This window comes from Grammomys surdaster, unplaced genomic scaffold (genome assembly GCF_004785775.1).
Source record: "Grammomys surdaster isolate TR1022 unplaced genomic scaffold, NIH_TR_1.0 1057, whole genome shotgun sequence".
Lineage (NCBI taxonomy): Eukaryota > Metazoa > Chordata > Mammalia > Rodentia > Muridae > Grammomys > Grammomys surdaster.
Window position 1 is genome coordinate 365,649 of NW_021605476.1, and position 21,547 is coordinate 387,195.

Below are 21,547 nucleotides of genomic sequence, written 5' to 3' on the forward strand. Positions count from 1 at the left end.
TCCTTCCTTCCTTCCTTCCTTCCTTCCTTCCTTCCTTCCTTCCTTCCTTCTTTCTTTCTTTCTTTTTTTTGAGATAGATTCACCCTATGTTGTCTAGGCTGGTGGGTTTTAAGTCATTTTCTTTCTCAATGCTGATTAGTTGGGACTATAGGAGATTACTTGGGACCGAGGAAGTGTGGCTGTACCTGTCCTCTTGGGAAGATTTTATCAGTCAGTCTGTACTTTGTCTTTTTGGCTGCTAGACATATTTGTAGTCAATATCACCTCCCAAGACTGTTTTCTGGAGGTAACTTGGATAACCATGAGACACAGATTAACTCTCTTTAGTTCTTTGCTTGTTTACAGCATAGAGTACACCCTGATGAAATTACCTAAAGAGGCATTTCCTAGATTTCATCCTTACCAGTAATGGACACATTGAATTTATATTTTGTATTTTCTTAGGGAAAGTCAGAATCATGTAAAAATTTCAAACATTTTTGTTTTTATACTCAATTTTGTTGTTACTGGTGTTTTGAGACAAGGTCTTAATCTTTGGACCTGGCTGGCTTGGAACTCAAAGTAATCCTCCTCTCTCAGGTTCTCAAGAGCTCGGATGGCAAGCATGAGCCAGCGTGCTTGCCTTTTACTTGACATTTGTGTTTAGTTTATTTGAAATATATAACAAGTGCAAGAGGTTGGGATAAAGTCAATTAGAATACTAGATTTTTGTCATGAAAATAACATTGTCAGTGCAGTTGTCTAAAACTGAAGTGAGAGAGGCTGGAGGACATACAGGTTTCATCCTCACTCCAGCCCACCTCAAGTCTCCAGAGGGAGACAGTGTCTTTATCATGGTAATTTAATATGCTATTTCACAGTATGGTTAGCCTTTACTAGACGATATTAATTTTTTCATCAAGTGTGGAAAACAACCTTTTAAGGTGAAGGGAGAGGGTCCCTCCCTTCACTCTTTTGTTTTGTAGTCCTAGCCACACAGCAAGGCTGCAGAAACAATCTTGTCTCTCCTTTGCATGTGAAGCATCTGCATACCAGTGATCTCAGAGGCCATACCCAGTGACGTCAGAGCTGCCTCATTTACGTAGCACAGAGGGCCCACCCCATACCCCCTGGAGCTATGCTAGCATTTGCTCAGTGCAGCTCATTTCCCTTCTGTACTAGAAATTCTTCCTCAGACAAAATCAAGATCTGAAGTGTAGAACAGAGCAAAATCACTTTTGATTCCTGAAATTTAAAAATATTTTTAGTAACTATAGATTATGTATAGGTTTTATAGATGACATCTTCTATATCTATTGTCTTGCTAGCTGGAAATTATCAGCAGAGAGGCTATGTTACCTTTCTCAGCTCCAAATTTTTGATCAATTTCTTTTTTTTTTTTTTTGGTACTTAGATTTTTGGAACCAAAAATTATTACATTGTCTGTCTCTACCTCCCCTAAGGTTGAGACCATGCAAGTTCCTTCCACCATGCATAGTTTGTTGTTATTTTAGTTTTGGATTTAGAAATGGTTTCATTTGACACAGTATAGTTCATGCTGGCCTTGAACTTGTAGTCATCCTTCTAATCAACCCATGTTCTTTTATATAAGAAACTTCTGATTCAATAAGTTTGGGATTTTTTTTTTTGGTTTTTCGAGATAGGGTTTCTCTGTGTAGTCCTGGCTGTCCTGGAACTCACTCTGTAGACCAGGCTGGCCTTGAACTCAGAAATCCGCCTGCCTCTTTGGGATGTATTTTTAAACAATTTTCCTAGGTAAGTTCAATGCAGCCAGGTTTGAGAACCATTGAAGAATTAGAAAAATATGCTTCCCTTTGAATCTTTTCAAAGGTTCAACTTTTAAAAATTCTTTTTCTCTTTTGCTCACACTTGCCCCTTCTGCCTTGGTGGTTGACTGGAACTCACTTGGCTTTTATTAGCTGTCTTGTCCAGCTTCTTGGGGGAAACTTAGTTTACTAATAATTTTTTATCTTGTTACTATAAGAATTAAAAGATAGTAAACTTCTGTGCATACAGTGCTTCAGTTGCCTGCCCCCTACACATATACACTTACACACGCACACACGCACACGCACATGTTAAAATGTTGTCTTCCTTATATGGAGTACCTGATATCTTTGAGTTTTCTTTGTGATTTCTTTGTCAGGGATGTAATTTAGTGGTATATTAAACTTTTTAAATATGTGAGATTTTTCTCTCTGCATAGTGCTCACATGATCAGAGAAAATTGCTACGTGATTTCAGTCCACTCAGATCTGTTGCTCAGGGTCTGGTTCATCTGTGCTCCTAAATGGTAGACAGAAATCATACTCCACCTTCATGACGGTTGTGCCCCAGTCCTTATGACCAAAGGAATTGTGCAGATGTGATTGAATGGTTGATCTTGAACTGGGGTAGCCTGGGATTATTTGTAAATTTAGTGCATGGGAATGATCAGGACTAAAAAGCTCGTCAGGGACTGAGCAGTGAGAAGACTGCATAGCATTTGTCAGCAGTGACCTAGTAGAGAAGCACCTGGACTGATATTTACCTGGAAATGTAGCTCTCAGTTTGCTCCTCCCCCTTTTCTCCCTGCAGAAAGATCTCACCTTTTGTGCCTACCCTTGCAGGCAGCCCAGGTTCCCGTTGGATCTGTTATGGACAGAAGCCATTCTTGAAGTTCCCTCACCCCCAGCACATTCCTGTCTGAGTAGTATTTACTTGACATGTAACTCAGGGAAGAGTGTAAGAATCATAAGGCCTGAGTTTGGACACTTTCTAGTTTAACCCTGGGCAAATTAATGTACTCAACTCTTCAATATTATTTAATATAATAATAATAATAATAATAATAATAATAATAATAATACAGTAGTAAGAGTAGGAGTATAAATATCAGCCTTCTAGGTTTTTTTCCTCTGAGATTAAAGAGAATATGTTGTCTTTATTAAGTGGTATAGCCTCTATCTTTTGCCGCTGTCATGTAGATCTATCAAGGCAGCTAGCCACTTTTTTTGAGGGGGGTAGGTTATTTATTTACCTAGTCATATCTTAAGTGTGTGGCATTCTGTCTTGTGTCATAATTGGTTTTGCCAGATCTTTTAAGTTGTAGCTTGTGCTACAAAGTGCTTCTTTGATGTTTATCTTGATTTTTCTTAAGCCTGGTTTGAATCCTGAGAATACATTGGTGTTTTCAGTGATTTTAGTATTTTCAAGTGGGGGTTATATTATTTCCTTTAGGGAATAATTATTTCCTTTAGGAAATAATAAAAAAGAGATGAGCTCTAGAGAGAAACTCTAAACAGAGATTCTTCTGCTGCAGCAACAGAAGCTGTAGTGTATAAAACTGGAAGAACCTTTGCTTGTTGAAAGCAGTTTTTGAATGAAAATGCACAGAATGCCATTGGTTTATTTTTGATATGATTTTTGTTTGTTTGTTTTTTGAGACAGGGTTTCTCTGTGTATCCCTGGCTGTCCTAGAACTTGTTCTGTAGACCAGGCTAGCCTTGAACTCATAGGGATCCGCCTGCCTCTGCCTCCTGAGCACATTAAAGGGATTAAAGGCGTGTTTTTGATATGATATTTAATATTCTTATTTGTGTATTAACTATTTAGTAAGATATGTCAAGATATATCTTTATATTAGTATCAGAATCTAAGATAAAATAATATATAATAATATTTCAGAATGATATCTCTTACAGTGTCACCACCCTTTTCCTTTTTAGGCGTATGGATCAGGCTGTGATATTGTCATTCTGGCGAGTGACTTTGAATGTGTGCAGATCATCCCTGGTGCTAAGCATGGGAACATCCAAGTCAGTTGTGTGGAATGCTCCAACCAACACGGAAGAGTAAGAGATTCAGTCACTGAATTAAATGTCATTTAAATGTTCTTAACTTTTAGAATATTTGTATATGAATTGTGACGTGCTATAACACTGATGATGTGATGTTTGTTCTAACAGTGGGTATACTGTGTTAGAGGTCTGTGGGCCTCACAGTCTTAGGCACATTGCTATTCTGTTAATTCTGTAACCGTTAGCCATTAAGGGAGGAGGAATCAGTTTTCTCTACATTCCAATCCCAGCATTGTTTGTTTGTGAGAGGAAGTCTCACTGTGGCATGATGGCTGGTCTCTACTCCTGAACACAAAGTGAGCTTCCTGTTGAGCATAGCCATGAGCTGAACAGCAGACCTGAGCCTGCATCTCCAGTAATAGTGGATGTTTATCAGGAAGTTCAGGGAGTTGTGTCTAATGTAATGCGTGTTACATAGGTGCTTTGTATACTCGTTAATTTAGTGAAAGTTTGTTGAGTGAATATTTAAGAATTTATTCCAACTTTGGAACTAAGGATTTATTTTGAAATAGTTAAAGCTTCATCTTTTAAAGCCTTCTTTCTCAGATTTTCTTTTTTTCTCTCTCATTTTTCAAACAATATACAATGAATACTACTATAGTATATTTGACATATATATATTCTATGAAGTCAGTAAGAGCAATATTATATGACAGTTGCATGTCACTACAAGATTATAAAAGGGTTTTTAAAACTATGGTAGATAATTATAGTATTTAAACATTCTTGGTTTTCTAGAGGTTGTTCTTTACTGGATAATATTCTATCAAGGATCTGTTAAGTCAAGATCTCCATGGTAATCATGCACATTTATACTGAATAATAAATTATGATTACTTTATTATTGCTTTTCTCCTGCCTTATTCAACTGTCTGTATCAGGCTTAGTAGTTATATAAATACACCATTACTTGGCAGTAGTGTACTTGAAACATTACATTCTCTGGTGGCCTCTGATATTTGCTTCTTGCTTTTCTGACTATGTATTTTTCCATAAGCATTGCTTGTATTTAGAGAACACTGAGGACCACCTTTCTTTCATTACTTTTTTTTTTTGGTCAGGCTTCTCTCTAGGCCAAGCAAGTTAGCTTTAAGCTTGCCTAGAGTTAAATGATAATTACCAATTTTTATAAATTACTTAAGTATTCATGATAATCACAATTAATACATTTTGTGGGAGTAAAGATTTAAAAAATACATACAATAAAGCTGACTAGAGGATTGCTTGAACCTAGTAATTTAGGGCCAGCTTGGGCAACACTGTAAGACTTTATCTCAGAAACAAAAAGATTGTTAAAGTATGGAAGATGTTTGTGTTCATAACCATATGAAGCAAGCAGACAGCCTGTTTCTATTCTCCTCATGTGGGAAAAGATGGTTAAAGTATCTCATCTTTTCTGTCATATTCTTGTATTTTAGTCCTTTATCGTCAGCTCCTGTGATGGTAACTGTCAAATTTGTGACTTCATATTAGCCAGGCATTTGAAGTAGCTTCATTTGAAGCTGCCCTACTGTGGATTAACAGCCATGTCTTGGAAGGTTAATTTTGTGGAATAATCAGAATAAATGGTGTTAGAAGGGAGGGCTTTGGTCTGTTTCCTGATGCTGATTTTTTCCTCCTCAAGAGGATGATGAATTGGGAACTACTTTCAGGAATTGCTAGATTTGGGCTCTGGAAGCCTCATGGGGTGGAGGGACTTGCGGCCCTTCTTCTCAGGTATGATCTGGAGCAGAGCAGTCCTTGTCCTCACACCCCCTCAGTGGAGACTCACAGCAGCTGCTCCATCCGGGTGCTCTGCATAGTTCAGTGATTTCCCTCTTTGTTCTTTCTGTTCCTTCTTCAAGGTGATTTCCCAGTTGGTGTTTTTTGTTCAGTGGTATAACTAAAGTCATTTTTGTGACATAGTCTTAAAACCCGCTATCATTTGGTATATTTTTTAGATCTTCTCATGAGTTTTATATTTTTCCATTGGATTATAAACATTGCTGATAAGGAGATGTACTGCTAAGATGTATTTTTGTAACTAAAGTTATCTATATATTAAAAATATTAAAAATTTGAAAATCACATCTGTTAATTTATTGTGCTCATGTGTGCTCATGTGTGTGTCTGTGTGTAGTGGTCAGAGGACAGCTTATAGGAGTTATTTCTCTTGTACTTTGTGGGTTCTGGAGATTGGATTCAGGTTATCAGGCTTGGTGGCAAGTACCTTTTACTTAGCTATCTTCCTGGTTCCAAAATAGATTCTAGAAAATGTAATTTTTAAAAATAGACATACTTGTAATCCCAACAGCATTAGAGGCAGGAAGATTAGGAGTTTGTGGCTAGCCTTAGCTACATAGCAAGTTCAAGGCTATCTCAGGCTACCTGAGGTCTTATCTTCTTTGTAACTTTAAAACAAGGTTACTGAAGTTTTTGGTAGCAGAGATTGTTAAATCTACTATACTGCCAGGTTTATTTGTAGAAGTAAACCATAGAGATATATTAGAACTGGATTGTATGAAATTAGTTTATACATTATTGTATGGAGAAGGCCATCTCTATTTCACTCTTTTCTTAGCACTAACGTCATGTTCATTCTCTTTTAGGTTGCAGCTTCATATGGGAATGCTGTGTGTATTTTTGAGCCCCTGGGCATAAATTCTCATAAGAGAAACAGTGTAAGTATTCACTGATAGTAGACTATCCTGAGAATCTGGTTAACCTCATTTATTATTATTATTAATTATTATTAATAGTTTTGGTGAACCTTTGAATCTAGTTTTCTTGTCTCCTTAGACCCTACTTACAATAGCAGTAGAGAGCTGCTCAGAGAGCAGTACAAACAGTGGGTAGGAATATCCGTTAGTTTAGCAAAGGCTTTGTAGAAACCTAAGTTTCTAGAGTATTGCTAATTGCCATTTGTTGGGTTGAGATCTACCCTAGTCTGAACTGCTTTTTCCTTTGCTTGGGTCATTACTAGTCTCTGGTACTAGTTTTCTATTCTGATGTCCCTTTTTTTCTTTCTTCTCAGAAGAGTATATAACTTCTCTTTTTGTAATTCTGTAAGGGCACCATATTTCTTGCAGATTGTAAACCTGCAAGTAGCCTCTCACCTCCCTTTTTTCTCCCAGCACCACACTGTTCTTCAGAATCCATCTCGACTCCAACTTGCCGACAAACAGCTTCTGCTGTTTTTAGTCACCCTCCCTTTAGGTTCTGTGGATGTTGCCTTCTCAGTGCAGGTCCAGGGCTGGTTCTACAGACTCTGAAGTCTTGTGTAATATACCTTCTCAAGGAGGTCTGTGTGGGCTGTGAATTGCAAATCCTCCTTTTATTATTCCTTTCTCTCTTGCACAGGTCTTTGTGATGTCATCATAGGTGTGACCACTGTGCTCTGATCTGCTTATCTATTTTAAGTTTTTCCCATAGCACTAGTTTATTATTTATAATTAGAACATAAGATCCTTTACAAGTAGGCAGCTTGATTCTTTTGATTATTATTCCAACTCAATTTCTTAGAATATTATCTAATGTATTCAGACCTCCCTAAATATTTGTTTAGTGGAGTTAGGTAAGCTCACGTACTTAGGTAAGCTCACTAACCAGCTAAATGGTCTTATACATCACATTAAGAACCATTCACATATATACTCAGTGCTGTATTTTATATTATTTAATGTTAAGAAAAATCCTATATGGTTAGAATTATCAACCAGTTTATAAATTAGACATGTGGACTGGAGAAGGAGGCTTAAAGTACGGGTGTGGGGACCTGAGTTTGAATATCCCGAACCCATGCAAAGCTGGGAGCAGTTTGAGATGTGAGGTGGAATCAAGAGAATCAGAACCTTGCCTGGTATACTTAGTGGCAGATAACAAAGTAACCCTGTTTGAATAAGGTAGAAGAGAGAACTGGACATTCAAGGTTGTCCTCTGATGTCCACGTGTGTGCTTTGGTATGTGTGCATGTACACTCGCACAAGTATTTTTTGAGACAGGATTTCATCTATTCCACATTGGCCTCGAACTCACTATTCATCAGACATCTTGAGTTTATGATCCTCCTACATTTAAATGCTTGTGTAGTAGGCATGCGCCAGCATTCTTAGTTATGTTGTATGGGGATGACCTGGGGCTGTGGGCGTGCTGGGCAAGCACTGTAACTGAGCTGCATCAGTAGTTAAACTTACTTATATGTTGAGATGAGGTCTTGCTGAGTTGCCTAGGCTGGCTTCAAATGCCCGTGCTCAAGCTGTTCTCCTCCTTTAGTCTCAGACTCAGACTGTAGCTGGAACTGCAGATGTGAGCCCTTGTGGCCATCTTGAAAGGTTTTTTTTAAAAATCAATTTTGATTGAAATCTTATACAAGTTTTTATATTTCTAAACTAAATGAAAATGTCAGTTTTTCATTATAAAAATAGGTATTAAATTGTACAGTGTCTAAGAGTCATCTAGAGGTATAGATCAGTGGCTGAGTTCTTGCTTATATGCACAAGGCTCTGGATTTGATCTCTTTCAACCTCACTTAAAAACTGGCCAAGCACACGGTAATGAAAACTCATATTCAGAGGCTTGAGAGATGCTTAGTGGTTATGGGCACTTTCTGCCTTGTAGAGTATGTATGTCAGATTGCCAGGACCCATATGGGGGCTCGCAGCCTCCAACTTCTGTATCTCACATGTGTGATGTGACTTTGTTGTACTGTGGTTTTTGCTTTTTGTTTAGTTTAACAAAGAAATGGATACTTTTATTTATTTAGAATACTATATCCTATGCCAAAAACTTTTGGCATTTAAGCTTTTAATCCACTTGTAGAATGAAAGGATTAGATAGAAATTTCTCAAATATAACAGATCACATTTGTGAATTGCATATATATATTTCAAATCTGTTGTCTTCTTGGGAGTTTTATCTAGTTTTAGTTTAAACAGTGAGTCCATCTCTGTGCATTAATAAAAGTTTCCAAATGATTTATTTTTATTCCCCCCCTCTCGTTGTGTGTGTGTGTGTGTGTGTGTGTGCAGGTGCCCATGGAAGCCAGAAGAGAGTGTCAGATAAAGTTACAGGTGGTTGTAAGGCTCCTGAACTAGGTGTGAGGAACAGGATTTGGGTCTTCTGGGAGAGCAGCAAGTGCTCGTAACTGCTGAGCCATCTCCAGCCCTAATAGGAAGAATTTTATAATAGGCGTGTCATGAGCTGAAGGTAAAAGATTAGAGCAGCAGTCCAGCTTGGAGGCAGAAGCAGGAGGATCACCACAATTAGGACTGGGCTACGTGTCTAGACCCCATCTCAAACCCCAGAGACAAAAAGACAAAACAAAAAAGCCATCCCCCCAAAACAAAACAAAACAAAACTAAAAACTCACTCACACCCTTCCCAACCCCAGTCCTACCAACAAGCCGATATACTGGCCATGCTAGTAGGTGCCCATAACAGCACTTGGGAGGTGGAGGCAGAGTGTCAGCTCTAGGTCATTTCTTTGCTACATAGCAAGATCCAGGCTAGCTGTGACTACTTGAGACTAGACCTGTTTAAAAACAAAACAAAACAAAACAGAGCAAAACAAAACAACCAGACAAATACAAAATGTCAAACAACAGTGACAAATCACCAAAAATTATGACATTTTTCCTTTCCTTAAAGGGTTGCTGTCTAGTAGGAAAGTCAGACACACAAACTTAAGTCTGTGTAGTCAGTGTTGTGATGACAGAGTGTGGAGGTGTTTCAGAAGCTGGTAGGATGTCAGAGTTCACGGAGGCCATGATTTATGGAGAAGTGGAGGGAAGGATGCCCACATACTGAAAACCTGTGTGTAGACAGAGGGAAGCTTGAGAGAACTTGTTTAATTGGGCACGCAAGCAGCTCAATATGGCAGTGTGACCTGTAAGTGGGCCTGTTGAAGTAACTTGAAAATAGTAATGAAATAGTTAAATCTTTATAAGTTTGTTTTAAGTTGAAGAAAGTGACAAAATGGTGGAATTTGAGGATATTTTAAAAACATCCTTTTTTTTTTCTCTCTCTCTACATGTTTCAGCAACTCAAGTGTCAGTGGCTTAAAACTGGGCAGTTTTTTTTGAGTTCCGTGACGTACAACTTAGCATGGGACCCTCAAGGTATTTAGCAGCTATAGTTAAAAATTATTAAATGAAGCATTTGATTTGAATGTGTAACTAACATGTCATAATCTTTGATGATAAGTAGTTCCAAATGTATTTCTGTTGATGAGAGAATACAGGTTTTCTTTTTTGTATGTATTGCTTTGCACAGAGCCTCATTTCCTTCCCTCTGCTTTTTAGCCTTTGCCTTCTGCTGTTTTATTTCAAGAACCAGTGATTTGTTTTTGTTGTTGTTGTTAATATGTGATGAAATTTACTCTCATTTTATCTACAAAATGATAAATTCTTTTTATGTTTATGGAAACATCCTTATTTTGTTATGGTGTTTTTCAAGAAATTATTGTCTTTAATTTGTAAAAGTTAGAAATCTATAATGATACATAGCTGTTACCCCTTTTATGTTCACAATTAATGAGGGTTGTTTTATATTCCATGTAAAAAAACTCGCTTTTAGTTTTGATCATATCTTGAGAATACTCACACTGTAGGGGCATCTGAGATTCGGTACTCCACCTCAGCTCTTCTCAGGTTGCTTGCCAGATTAAACCTTGGTCAGTGGGTTTTTTTTTCCCCCTCAAGTCTTCCCTAATAACAATTCTTGCTTAGGTTCTTTTTCCTGCTTTTCATCTTCTAGGATATTTCTTTTGAACTGACTTCATGTGTTTTTCATAGCTGGTATTGTATATTTTTCAAAACTTACTAGTTTATAGACCTAACAGAACTCATGTGTGCATTTCTATTCTTAGATAATCCTGGGTTATTCATCATTTTAAATTTTCAGATAACAGATTGCTGACAGCAACTGATTCGATTCAGCTGTGGGCTCCTCCAGGCGGTGATATTCTAGAAGAGGAAGAAGAAATCGATAATAAAGTCCCTCCTGTTTTAAATGATTGGAAGTGCATCTGGCAGTGCAAGTTAGTGTCTAAGTCAGTTGTAATAGTGATTCACTGAATGTCCTAAATTATGTTCTTCCTTACAGAAATCTTTATTTTTCTGGTGGTACTGTATTTTAGAAATCTAAAAAGTTGACTTTTTAAAACTAAAACGTATTATAATATCATTATTTAATTTTTAATCTGTGCTTTAGTTAATTGTTCTTCTAAAAGTAAAAAAAAATCATATTTATAGTTCAGTACTTGAGTTGACAAAATGACACAATGTGTTGAAATAAGAGTGAGGTAAAGGTTTGGAAGCTCCAGCCACCTTTTGGAGTGCAACAATGACTGGCTGTTAGTGTCAGCACAGGTTATGTAAAGATATCCAGTTATCCAGGGAAGGTGATACACTGTTTGTAACATGTTATAATGATTTTGATTGACATGAATGTAGCAATATCATGTATGAGTATTGTATTTTTTGTTTTTGAAAGTATACTTTGGGTTAGTTTTGTTAATGTTTTTAGGAAGGTGGAATTCCTTGTATTGTTATGAGGGCAGAAAAATCCTGTTATGATTGTGACATTGATATTAGAAATATCTTGTTTGACCATTTATACATAGAACATACTGTTCTGAACACACTGGTTTTGTTTGTTCTTAGAACCTCAGTGTCTGTATATCTGATGGAATGGTCTCCTGATGGTGAATATTTTGCTACTGCTGGAAAGGTAAGGGAGCAAGCCAAAAAGTAAAGCACACTAACAAAACACCTGAAAATATCCCTTACGTTCATTTCCAGTTCTGTATTCCATATATTGAGATTTTCCTGCAAAACTTGCTGGAAGTATATTAAAAATGTTTATGAGGCTGAAGATATAGCTCATTAATGTCGAGCAGTAGTTACCTTTGTGAAGTCCTGAGCTTAGTTCTCAGCTCTGTAAAATGGGAAGATGTTTCTAAAAGATCTGGTATGATCTCTACAGATAGTATACACTTGGGAAATAATGGCTGCTATTATTCCTGTTTTACTTTAGTGCAACTATATATGAAAAAATGTTCACATTTATTGTGTATATGGTGTGAATGAGAGACAGAGAATGGGTGAGGGAGGGTAGCGCTAGAATGAGTGAGAGTGAGTGATGCATGGAAGTCAACTTACAAGGATCAGTTATCTCCTTCCACATGTGGGTTCTGTGGATCAAACGCAAGTCATCAGGCCTTTCTCACTGGGAATCTTGTTCACCATGCATTTACATTTAAATGTAAAAAAATTAACCTTTGAGAATTCAATACATGGTATTTTGATGATATTCAATCCCCACCAGACTCACTTCTCATTCCATACTCATTCAACTTGTTGTCCTTACTTTTTTTTAAAAGCCCAATGAGCCCTAAGTTGGACATTGTGGTGCATGCCTTCAATTCCAGTGCTTGGGAGGCAGAGGAATGCAGATCTCTGTGAGTTCGAGACCAGCCTAGTCTACAGAATGAGTTCCAGAACAGCCAAAGCTATATAATGAGACCTTGTAAAAAACAAAACAAAACAACAACAACAAAAAACAAAACTAAAAATCAAACAAACAAAAAACCCCCCAAAACCCAAAAAACCCAAACCACAAAAACAACAGCCATCCAGTGAGTCCAGTTATGCTACTAATAAACTTTTGGATGTATATCCATACACTGGAGCATGGCTACCTTAAAAGTAGTTTTTTTTTATTTAACTAGTTTTTCTATATTAAAGGTATAATGTAGTTCTATTTAAAAAGTAGAATTGAGCTGGACAGGATGGACCACTCCTATAATCCCAGCACTTGGGAAATAGGAGTAGGCGGATCAGGAGTTGGCGAGGGGGTAGCGCATGCCTTTGATCTCAGTATTCAAGAGGAAGAGGAAGATGGATTTCTGTGAGTTGGAGACCAGCCAGGCTACAGATAAGACCCAGTCTCCAAAAGGACAAGAATAAAGGTAGATGTGTGCTACTGAATTCACAGTGACACTCTCTGCCTCCTCCTTCCCATCCCTCTCCCAGCATTCTTCTTTCCTTCATTTCTCAGACAGTATGTTGCTATGTGTGTATTAGTCAGGGTTCTCTAGAGGAACAGAACCAAATGAAAGCAAATACAGAGGGGATTTATTAGAGTAGCTTACAGGCTGTGGTTTGAATAATTCATTATTTTATTCTAAAACTTAAAACAATGTAACCTTAGAATTAAGTCCTGAGTTCATCTGTGTGTTGTTGAATACGGCTTACTGACTCCTTCCTTCTTTCCCCACCCTCCTGCCATGCCATTCCTGCTGGGTATTTAGTAATGCTGTGGTGGGAGTCTTGCACACGTGTATTAGGCATGTGTATGGCTATTCTTGAGTGTGCCCGGGAGTAGAATTGGCTGGGTCCTAGGTTATTTGGCTCTGTAGCCTTCTTAGGTAGTGCCAGTTAGTTCTGCGAAGCTCCTGTTGCTAACTAATGTTTTCATTAGCGTTGCTTTTCTTCCTTGCCCAGGCCAGTATTATCAGGCTTTTAGGTTGCAAGAGTAGCTTTTGGACTCTGTTGAGATTTGTACAGTCAGTGTTACTATTTGGTAGCTGTCACATCTTGGAAATTCAGAGGGTGTTGATTCACTGAGTGGTTTCAGTGAACTTTTATCCTAGAAACCCACTGGGATGTCTAAGTCTACCTGGAGGGACTGTATCTACCTGCTTTAGGAAGAGTAGCAACCAGTCAGACTCTGGCTCCTTCTAGGTGTTGTGAGTTTTTCCAGATTCTAAAGGTCTATTTAAACTTTCTAGGGTCTGCCCTGTAGTAATTTTTTTTGTTTTGTTTTGTTTTTTGTTTTTTCGAGACAGGGTTTCTCTGTATAGCCCTGGCTGACCTGGAACTCACTCTGTAGACCAGGCTGGCCTCAAACTCAGAAATCCGCCTGCCTCTGCCTCCCAAGTGCTGGGATTAAAGGCGTGCGCCACCACTGCCTGGCTTGCCCTGTAGTAATTTGCTCTCTAAACTCAGGTTTAAAAGTGTTATGCTATTCCTTAGTGGATTGCTAGAGTTCAGAATTAGGTAATTGTTTTCCTGTTTCTAGAGTTCTAAAAATCCATACTCAGTTCTGTCATTTCATAAAATGGGGAAGGAAATTGTTCATTTATTCTTGTAGAAGACTGTAAGCACTCCATAGACAGAAATGCACCCTGGGCTGATTCTTAAGTATGTTTCCTGGGTCACTGTAAGTTTTGAGTATTAGGGACATCTTGGCATTTCTTTCCTTTCGGCAAAATGGCCATACTATAGATATTTTCACACTGTTCCAGACAACAACATGAGAGGAATTCCAGTTTGATCTATTTTTCTCAAAATCACACAGTTTTATTTTTAGCGGTAGACAAAAGCTCCATTATGGGGGTTAGGGAGATGGCTCAGATTAAAAGCACATGTTTCTGTTTTGGAGGATCTGGGTTTGGTTCCCACAAGGTGGTTCACACTGCCTGTAATTCCAGTACCAGGAATCCAATGACCACTCTGTGGGCTCTTGCATACAGGGAGTACATGGAGTACATGTAAGTTTATGTGCACACACACACACACACACACACACACACACACACAGGCACTCTTACTTCTTAAAATGGGGCTGGAGAGATGGCTCAGTGGTTAAAAGCATTGAATGCTCTTCCAGAGGACTCAGGTTCAATTTCTAGCACTCATGTGACAGCTCACAACTGTTTGTAATTCCAGGGTCTGACATCTTCACACAGACATGCAGGCAAGCAAAACACCAATGCCTGCCTAAATTTATTTATCTAAAAATAGATAAATAAATAACATTCTTAAAACCACTCTTTCATGGCAGGCTGTGTTGGCACTTTTTTTTAAAAATAATCTTAGCCCTTGAGAGGCTGAAGTGGGGGCAGGAGGATTATGAGTTCAAGACCAGCCATGGCTATATAGTGAGAACCTGTCTCAAGCAATGTTCTCCTCCTCTCATAAAAAACAAATAAACAAACAAACCCCTTCCAGACAACAAAAACAGAGGCAGACCTCCATTACATATGCATATGTATCACATTGTCTTTATCCACTCATCTGTTGACGGACACCTCAGCTGCTTCCAGCCCTTGGTCATTGTAAATAGTGCTCAGTAAACATGGGTGTGCAGCTGTCTCTTTGAGATTCCTTTGGGTGTCTCTAGTTGTGAAAGTGTCCAGCTTTCCTGTGGCCTAGTCTTGTGGCTTGACACAGAGGTAGTTGCTCAAGAGTTGCAAGAACATAATAGGAAAACTGTACACATTGGAGATAGGAAGGTTGCAGCCATATGCAAGTTAGCAGCAGTATTGCTTCCTAACAATTTCTAAGTAAAAATATATGAAAATACTTTGAGATAGATGTGTAGCAACCATCATGTGGTATCAAAATATTTTATTTCTAGGCAAAAATCTCATGGATTGTTAACACTGCTTTGCTTTGTTTAAGCATTTTCTTCAAATAGTAGTTATGGAAACAGAGAGGTAATTGTTCTTCAAGTTCATGGAACTTTGGGCCTTAATTTCTATGCTTCTCTAGAATCACACATTGAGATAAGGATACATGTAGTTAATATGGGAAACATCTTGGTTTCTTTCCTGCTACTGCAATAAAATACTGACAGAACAACTTTGAGGGAGAAAAGTTAGTATTGGTTACAGTTCTGAGTTACAGACCATCACCATGGGGAAGTCACAGAGGCAGGAGCTTGCAGAGGCAGCATACTGCATCCTCAGTCAAGAAGCAGAGGAACAAATGCATGGTGCGTCTCAGCTCCCTTTTCTCCATTTAATGTAGTCTAGGATCCTAGCCAGGGAAGGTGCCTACCCACAGTGGGCAGTTGTCTCCCCCTAATAAATGCAGTCAAATTAGTCCTCCACAGGTGTGCCCAGAGGCCTCTCTCCCAGGCCATTCTAGATTCTGCCCCTTGACAATTAACGAGTTATCATATGGGAAATGATCAGACAAGATATACTGGATTGAGGCATATTCTTAAGGAATATGGCCGTATGCCTTGTCTTAAGTGTATTAATTGGTTTAAATCTGTGGGTACTCTGAGAGCCAGCATTACTCATATACATTGTGTTCCTTGTGCATACTCTTCAAAGATTATTTAAAATATTTTTTATACAGTATATTTAATCATATTCTTTCTCCTTCTCCAACTTCTCCCAGGTTCTCCTTACCCTCCCAAATTTATTTCGTATTCATCTTCTTTACACATCAGTAATTGGCAGAGGACTGGTGAGGATAGAGCTGAGACCCTTCAGAGTTAGAGATGCAAGTAGATAATTTCAGCTGAAACTGACACTCCAGATTACTAAGCCGGTTTAATTTTGGAAAATGGTCAGACAACGGCAGTTAATTTTTTTCTGTTTATCTGTCTATATATCCAGGGGTCCTACATAGTTTATTGAAAAGCTTCTCTTTCCTTGCTCTCTGGAGCTACTTTTGTTATAGACCAAATGTCTGCATTTCTGTGCATCTGCTTCTGGGCTCTGTTCAGTGTGTTCATTCCTTGTACTTGTTGCCAGTATCTTAACTGATAAGCTTTTAAAACAAGTCTTGACACTCAGTACAGCAAGTTTGCTTTTCTCATTTGCTAGGCATGGTGGTGCCTGCTAGCAGTAATCCTAACAGTGGGGAGGCTGAGCCAGGAGAACGGGAGAACGCTTATTCTAAATACAGACTTTTATTGTGTTGTCAGGAGAGTGGCTGAAAATCTATTTGAACAAGCAGGAAGGACAGAAACACCCCTTCATTTCTGCCATGTCTGCCTGCCTCCTTGTGGAACCTAGAAAGGGTGTTTTCTTCCTTCTGTCTGTCATACATGGGTTTTTCCTGCTTTTCAGTTGAGACTACTTACCAGCACTCTTCTAGTGGTCATCAGAGACTTCCTGTTACTGAAGCCTGTGGTTAATTCTTACTTAACCTATAATCATGAGTCAACACATTAGTTACTTCTTTCTTTTTAAAACCTTTTTTTTAAAAAGAGTACTTTGGATTCACAAGGAAACTGAGGAAGGTACAAAGAAATCTCTGAACTGCTTATCCCTCTACGCATGCACATCTTCCTGTATTCCCACATTTATTTCAGTTGATGAGCTTGCACTATTGGTACCCAAAGTTAGTGCTTTATCTCAAGACTCACTCTCATGCCCATCCCTTGGGCCTGGGTAAATTTATAAGTGCATGGACCTGTGTTGTGTAGAGTATTTTCACTGCTCTAGAATAGCTGTCCTCTTCCTATTTGTAATTCTGACTGTCCTTTAGATGTTTTTTGCGTTATTTTATTTATGCAACTTTGGGCAGTGTTGTTTTGTTTTGGTAGTGGTGGTGGTGGTACAGTCCCATGGATCTCAGGTTGGTTTCCTCAGCTCACTGTGTAGCTGAGGATGGTCTTCTAATTCTTTAGTTTCTACTCTTTTTTAGTTTCTCTTAGCTTTCAAAGCCATCTTTTAAGTGCTGATGACAAGATTTTGTCTGTTGCTTGCCCCTCTCCCTTTATCCTTTGATCTACACCTCTCCTGTTATCCTTGTGGAGGTCCTTTAGGATGTATTCATAATCTCCTCACTGTTCCCTCCCCCCCCACCCCCCAGGATTTCTCTGTGTAGCCCTGGCTGTCCTGGAACTCACTCTGTAGACCAGGCTGGCCTCGAGCTCAGAAATCCACCTGCCTCTGGCTCCCAAATGCTGGAATTAAAGGCGTGCACCTCCACTGCCTGGCTCCTCACTAGTTTTTTTTTCTTTTTTTTAAGCTACAGTGAGCCCATCCAGATAAACTCTGTGTTCTTCTTGCCCCCATGATATATTCAGATACAAGCCACCATTATGAATCACTTACTGTCTTTAAAAGTTTACTATAGCTGGGCAGTGGTGGCGCACGCCTTTAATCCCAGCACTTGGGAGGTAGAGGCAGGCGGATTTCTGAGTTCGAGGCCAGCCTGGTCTACAGAGTGAGTTCCAGGACAGTTCTTCCAAATTTTACTGTGTTCCTGTCTTTTTAAAGTGTGTTCTTTTTAAAAATTTAAGCCAAGCTGGGCGGTGGTGGTGCACGCCTTTAATCCCAACACTTGGGAGGCAGAGGCAGGCAGATTTCTGAGTTCAAGGCTAGCCTGGTCTACAGAGTGAGTTCCAGGACAGCTACACAGAGAAACCCTGTCTTGAAAAAACCAAAAAAAAAACCAAAAAAAAAAACCCAAAAAAAATTTAAGCCAAAAGATGAGATGTGGCACACACCTTTAGTTCCAGCACTGAGAAGCCTGAAGTTGGTAGATTGTTATGAGTGTCAGGTTAGCCTGATCTACAAATAAGACCCTGTGTCAACACTCTTCTGAACCTGTCATGAGGTTTCCTTTTCGTTTTGGAAAGCCAGATTGTTTTAATGGCCCACATACACACTGTATTGTGTCGGTCCGGGGATCATTCCTTCAGTCATATTTCCTGTTGTTTCATCCCTTTGTAGACTTGACTCTAGCCAGTTAGACCTCAGTGTTCACAAACAGGTTTGGCACATGTACACATAGAGTTGCTACACTTGTACCCCCAAGCCTTGTATTCCCAGACATCTGTATGGCTTTCCCCGTTTACTTCTGAATGTCACTTTGATAGCCAGGTTTCTCTAGGCACCCCTTTATAAATTGTACCTCATCTTCCAACATATTCTCTGTACAGTTTGTCTGCCTTAATTTTATCCACAATATTTATCTTTAGGCATCTGTATTGGCTTTCTTTTTACTGTGTAGCAAATGACTACAAATGCAGCAGCTTCCATGACACGTTAGTATCTCAGCTCTTTGGATTAGGAGTCTTGGCTTGGCTAGGTACTCTGATGAGGGGTGTGAAACACTCTAATGAAGGTGTCTTACAGCCTGGGTTCTCACCTGGAGATGTAGTTAGGGAATCAGCTTGCTGACTTACTCCAGTGGGCAGAGTTGATTTCTTGCAGCAGTCTGGCCGAAGGGCTAGCTTTTTGCTGGCTTTTGGTTGAGGCCTTCTCCAAACCCTGAGGCTGCTGAAGCGCTTTGCTGGATGGGCTTCTTTTCTCTCCACTCCCAAATAAAATAACCAGTTTACTTAAGTGGCAAGCAGGGAGTCAAAGAAAACAGGAGCAGTCGCAGCTAGAACAAATGAAGACAGCTGGAACGAATAATTTGGAAGGAAAGAAATTACTGAAATTAGATATGAGAAATGAAACACTGAAACTTTTGATAAGCTTGTTCAGTCACTTAGGAATAATAAAAAGGTAATTTCTATATAGAATGCAGAGATTCATAGAGAGCTTTAAAAAAAAGACAATGCCTGAAAAGAATGAGTTAATAATGAAGGAAAATTATTTTCAAGATCATAGAAAACAATAATTTGAAAACTAGTATAATTTATGAGGTTTCCTTAAATCAGTTTATTTATTTTTTGTTTCTATTTTGGGGGTTGGGGAGCTCATGTGTGTGCTAGTGTATGGAGCCCAAAGGACTGCTTGTTCTGTCATGTGAGTCCTAAGGACCAAACACAGAGCTCTACCTGCCTTGGTCTCCCAAGGGCTGAAGTTAAAGGTGTGTGACTCTGTCTGTGGCAGAAGGCTGGCGTCTTAATAGGTCTGTATATGGAGATAAATGTAGTATAACAATCACTTCTGAAATACTGAAATTATGTAGCAGTTAATCAAGAGAGGTTCATTTGAGTTGGGCTGTCACTCAGTGGCAAGAGTCTGAGTGTGTGTAGGCCTCTGAGTCCCATAGGATGGATTTTTTAAAGCTAATTATGTAGACAGCTGGGTCTCACAAAGACTTGTTTGCTTCTATGTCTTGTATACTGAGATTAAAGATGTGCACGATCTTGCCCTTTAGTTTTTGAGACATAGCTCAGACAGGCCTCATGCATATGTAACTGATTCCTGGTCCTTCCACCTCCCCTAACCCAGGATTACAGGTATGTGCCACCAGGCCAGGTTTAGATGTATGGTCTTTTCACAGAGCCATTGGCATTTTATTTTATTTGTGATATGGGGCGTTGAATTTAGGATTTTGTACAAGCAAGGTAAATCTACCACTGAGCTATAGCCTCACCCCCTTCCCCATTTGAAATATATTTTGGGGCCAGAGAGAGATGGCTCAGCAGGTAAAGGCATTTGTCAGCAAGTCTGGCAACCTGAATTTGATTCTAGGGACCTGTGTGGTTGAAGGAGAGTGCTGACTATCGCAAATTGTCCGCAACTTGCACACCATGGCATGTGTGTGTCCACTCACAGACACAGAAACATACACACAAATAAACAGTTAGGTGTAATAAAAAGTTCAACAGATTGAGACAAGGTCTTAGTTGCCAAAGCTCTTTTGTACTTGTGCTCTTCCAGCCTCATCTTGCCCTGCAGCTGGGTTGGCAGGGCTGTGCCTTTAGGCTTACCCACTTGGCACTGTAAACTTGGCTGAAGACTTCTGTGTGATAACCAGGCTCATTATATGAACCTTTATTTGAAGTCTCATCATTAATCTGAAAGATGCTTTTGTACTTGTGTAGGATTAAGTCACAAGGGCTAAAGCATACTTCCTTCAGTGGGTGACTAGGTTTGAAGCTCCTCAAGGCCCTCCACCTTGGTTAGATAGTCACGAACCAAGAAGCGTTGTCTTTGATTTTTTATTACACACACAGCCTTAGAAGATTACTGAGAATTTTTACTTGTTTAATTATATTTCCCTAAGCTTGTATTCAGTTCTCCAAAGAGCAGTTTAAAAATTCTTATGGAGTGATAAGAGTCTTTTATTGTAAGGATCCTTTGAGGGTTAGTTAGCAAGTATGTTGGATTTAAGAAGATTATTTCTTCAGGTTTTGGAAAGATAAAAATATTAATTTAGATTCTCTTGAGAAGAGAACAGAAATTGACTTTGGAATGCTGGGCAGTTTTTGTTCCCATACCCCCATCTGTTCTGTTGAGAAGGCGAAGTCTGGGATCTGAGGAAGCAGATGGAGCCCTGTGGCTCTCCAGAGAGTGCTTCCCACTCCTCTGAGTTCAGTTGTTATGAGACTCCAATTACTTTTGGGATTTTGAATATTATTGGATACTTTTACTGATAAGATTAATTTCTTATAAATGTGGAATTAAATGTTTCTTGGGCTTAAGAATATTTGGAATTTTTATCTGAGCTGAAATAAAATTTTACTTATTAATGAGCCATATTAAATCACATGGTACTTGATTAAATCTTTTTTTTTTTTTTTTAAATAGTCTCTCAGTATGTAGCCCAAGGTAGTCTCCAATTCATCCTGGCTCAGCCTTCCCAGTTCAGTGCTGAGGTGTGTGTGTGTATGTGTGTGTGTTTGTGTGTGTGTTTGTGTGTGTGTGTTTCCATGCCTGGTCTTTTTAAGGGTACTGCAATTTGCCACCATGTGAATAAATGCACTACAATTTAACTTAGCCACACAACTTGAAAAATCTATTTATTATTAAATAATTGTATTATTTATATTTAAATAACATTATTATTATTATCATTATTATTTTTAATTGGGATGGAATCCAAGGCCTCATGCAAATTAGACAAATTTTGTATCGAAGAGCTATACCTCTAGCTTCAGACAACTCTTGATTTACATTAAGTGTGTTGTTAAAAATGAATACACAAGGCCCTCTTCCTTTTGGCCATGGCAGCCATCTTCCAGTCAACTCCCCAAAATGACAAACACAAAGGGAAAGAGGAGAGGCACTTGGTCTATGT

The 21,547-nt window shown here is 38.8% G+C and overlaps 1 protein-coding gene across 5 annotated transcripts in view; it reads left to right on the plus strand.

Annotated features, from left to right (window-relative positions):
• Positions 1-21,547, plus strand: part of Dmxl2 (Dmx like 2) — a 129,592-nt gene that overhangs the window by 15,243 nt on the left and 92,802 nt on the right. For all 5 annotated transcript variants that reach the window (XM_028783311.1, XM_028783313.1, XM_028783312.1 and 2 more), the window contains exons 2-6: positions 3,708-3,833; positions 6,428-6,499; positions 9,856-9,934; positions 10,719-10,854; positions 11,480-11,546. In XM_028783311.1, the coding sequence (XP_028639144.1) occupies positions 3,708-3,833; positions 6,428-6,499; positions 9,856-9,934; positions 10,719-10,854; positions 11,480-11,546 (480 nt within the window). The remainder of the gene's footprint in view (positions 1-3,707; positions 3,834-6,427; positions 6,500-9,855; positions 9,935-10,718; positions 10,855-11,479; positions 11,547-21,547) is intronic.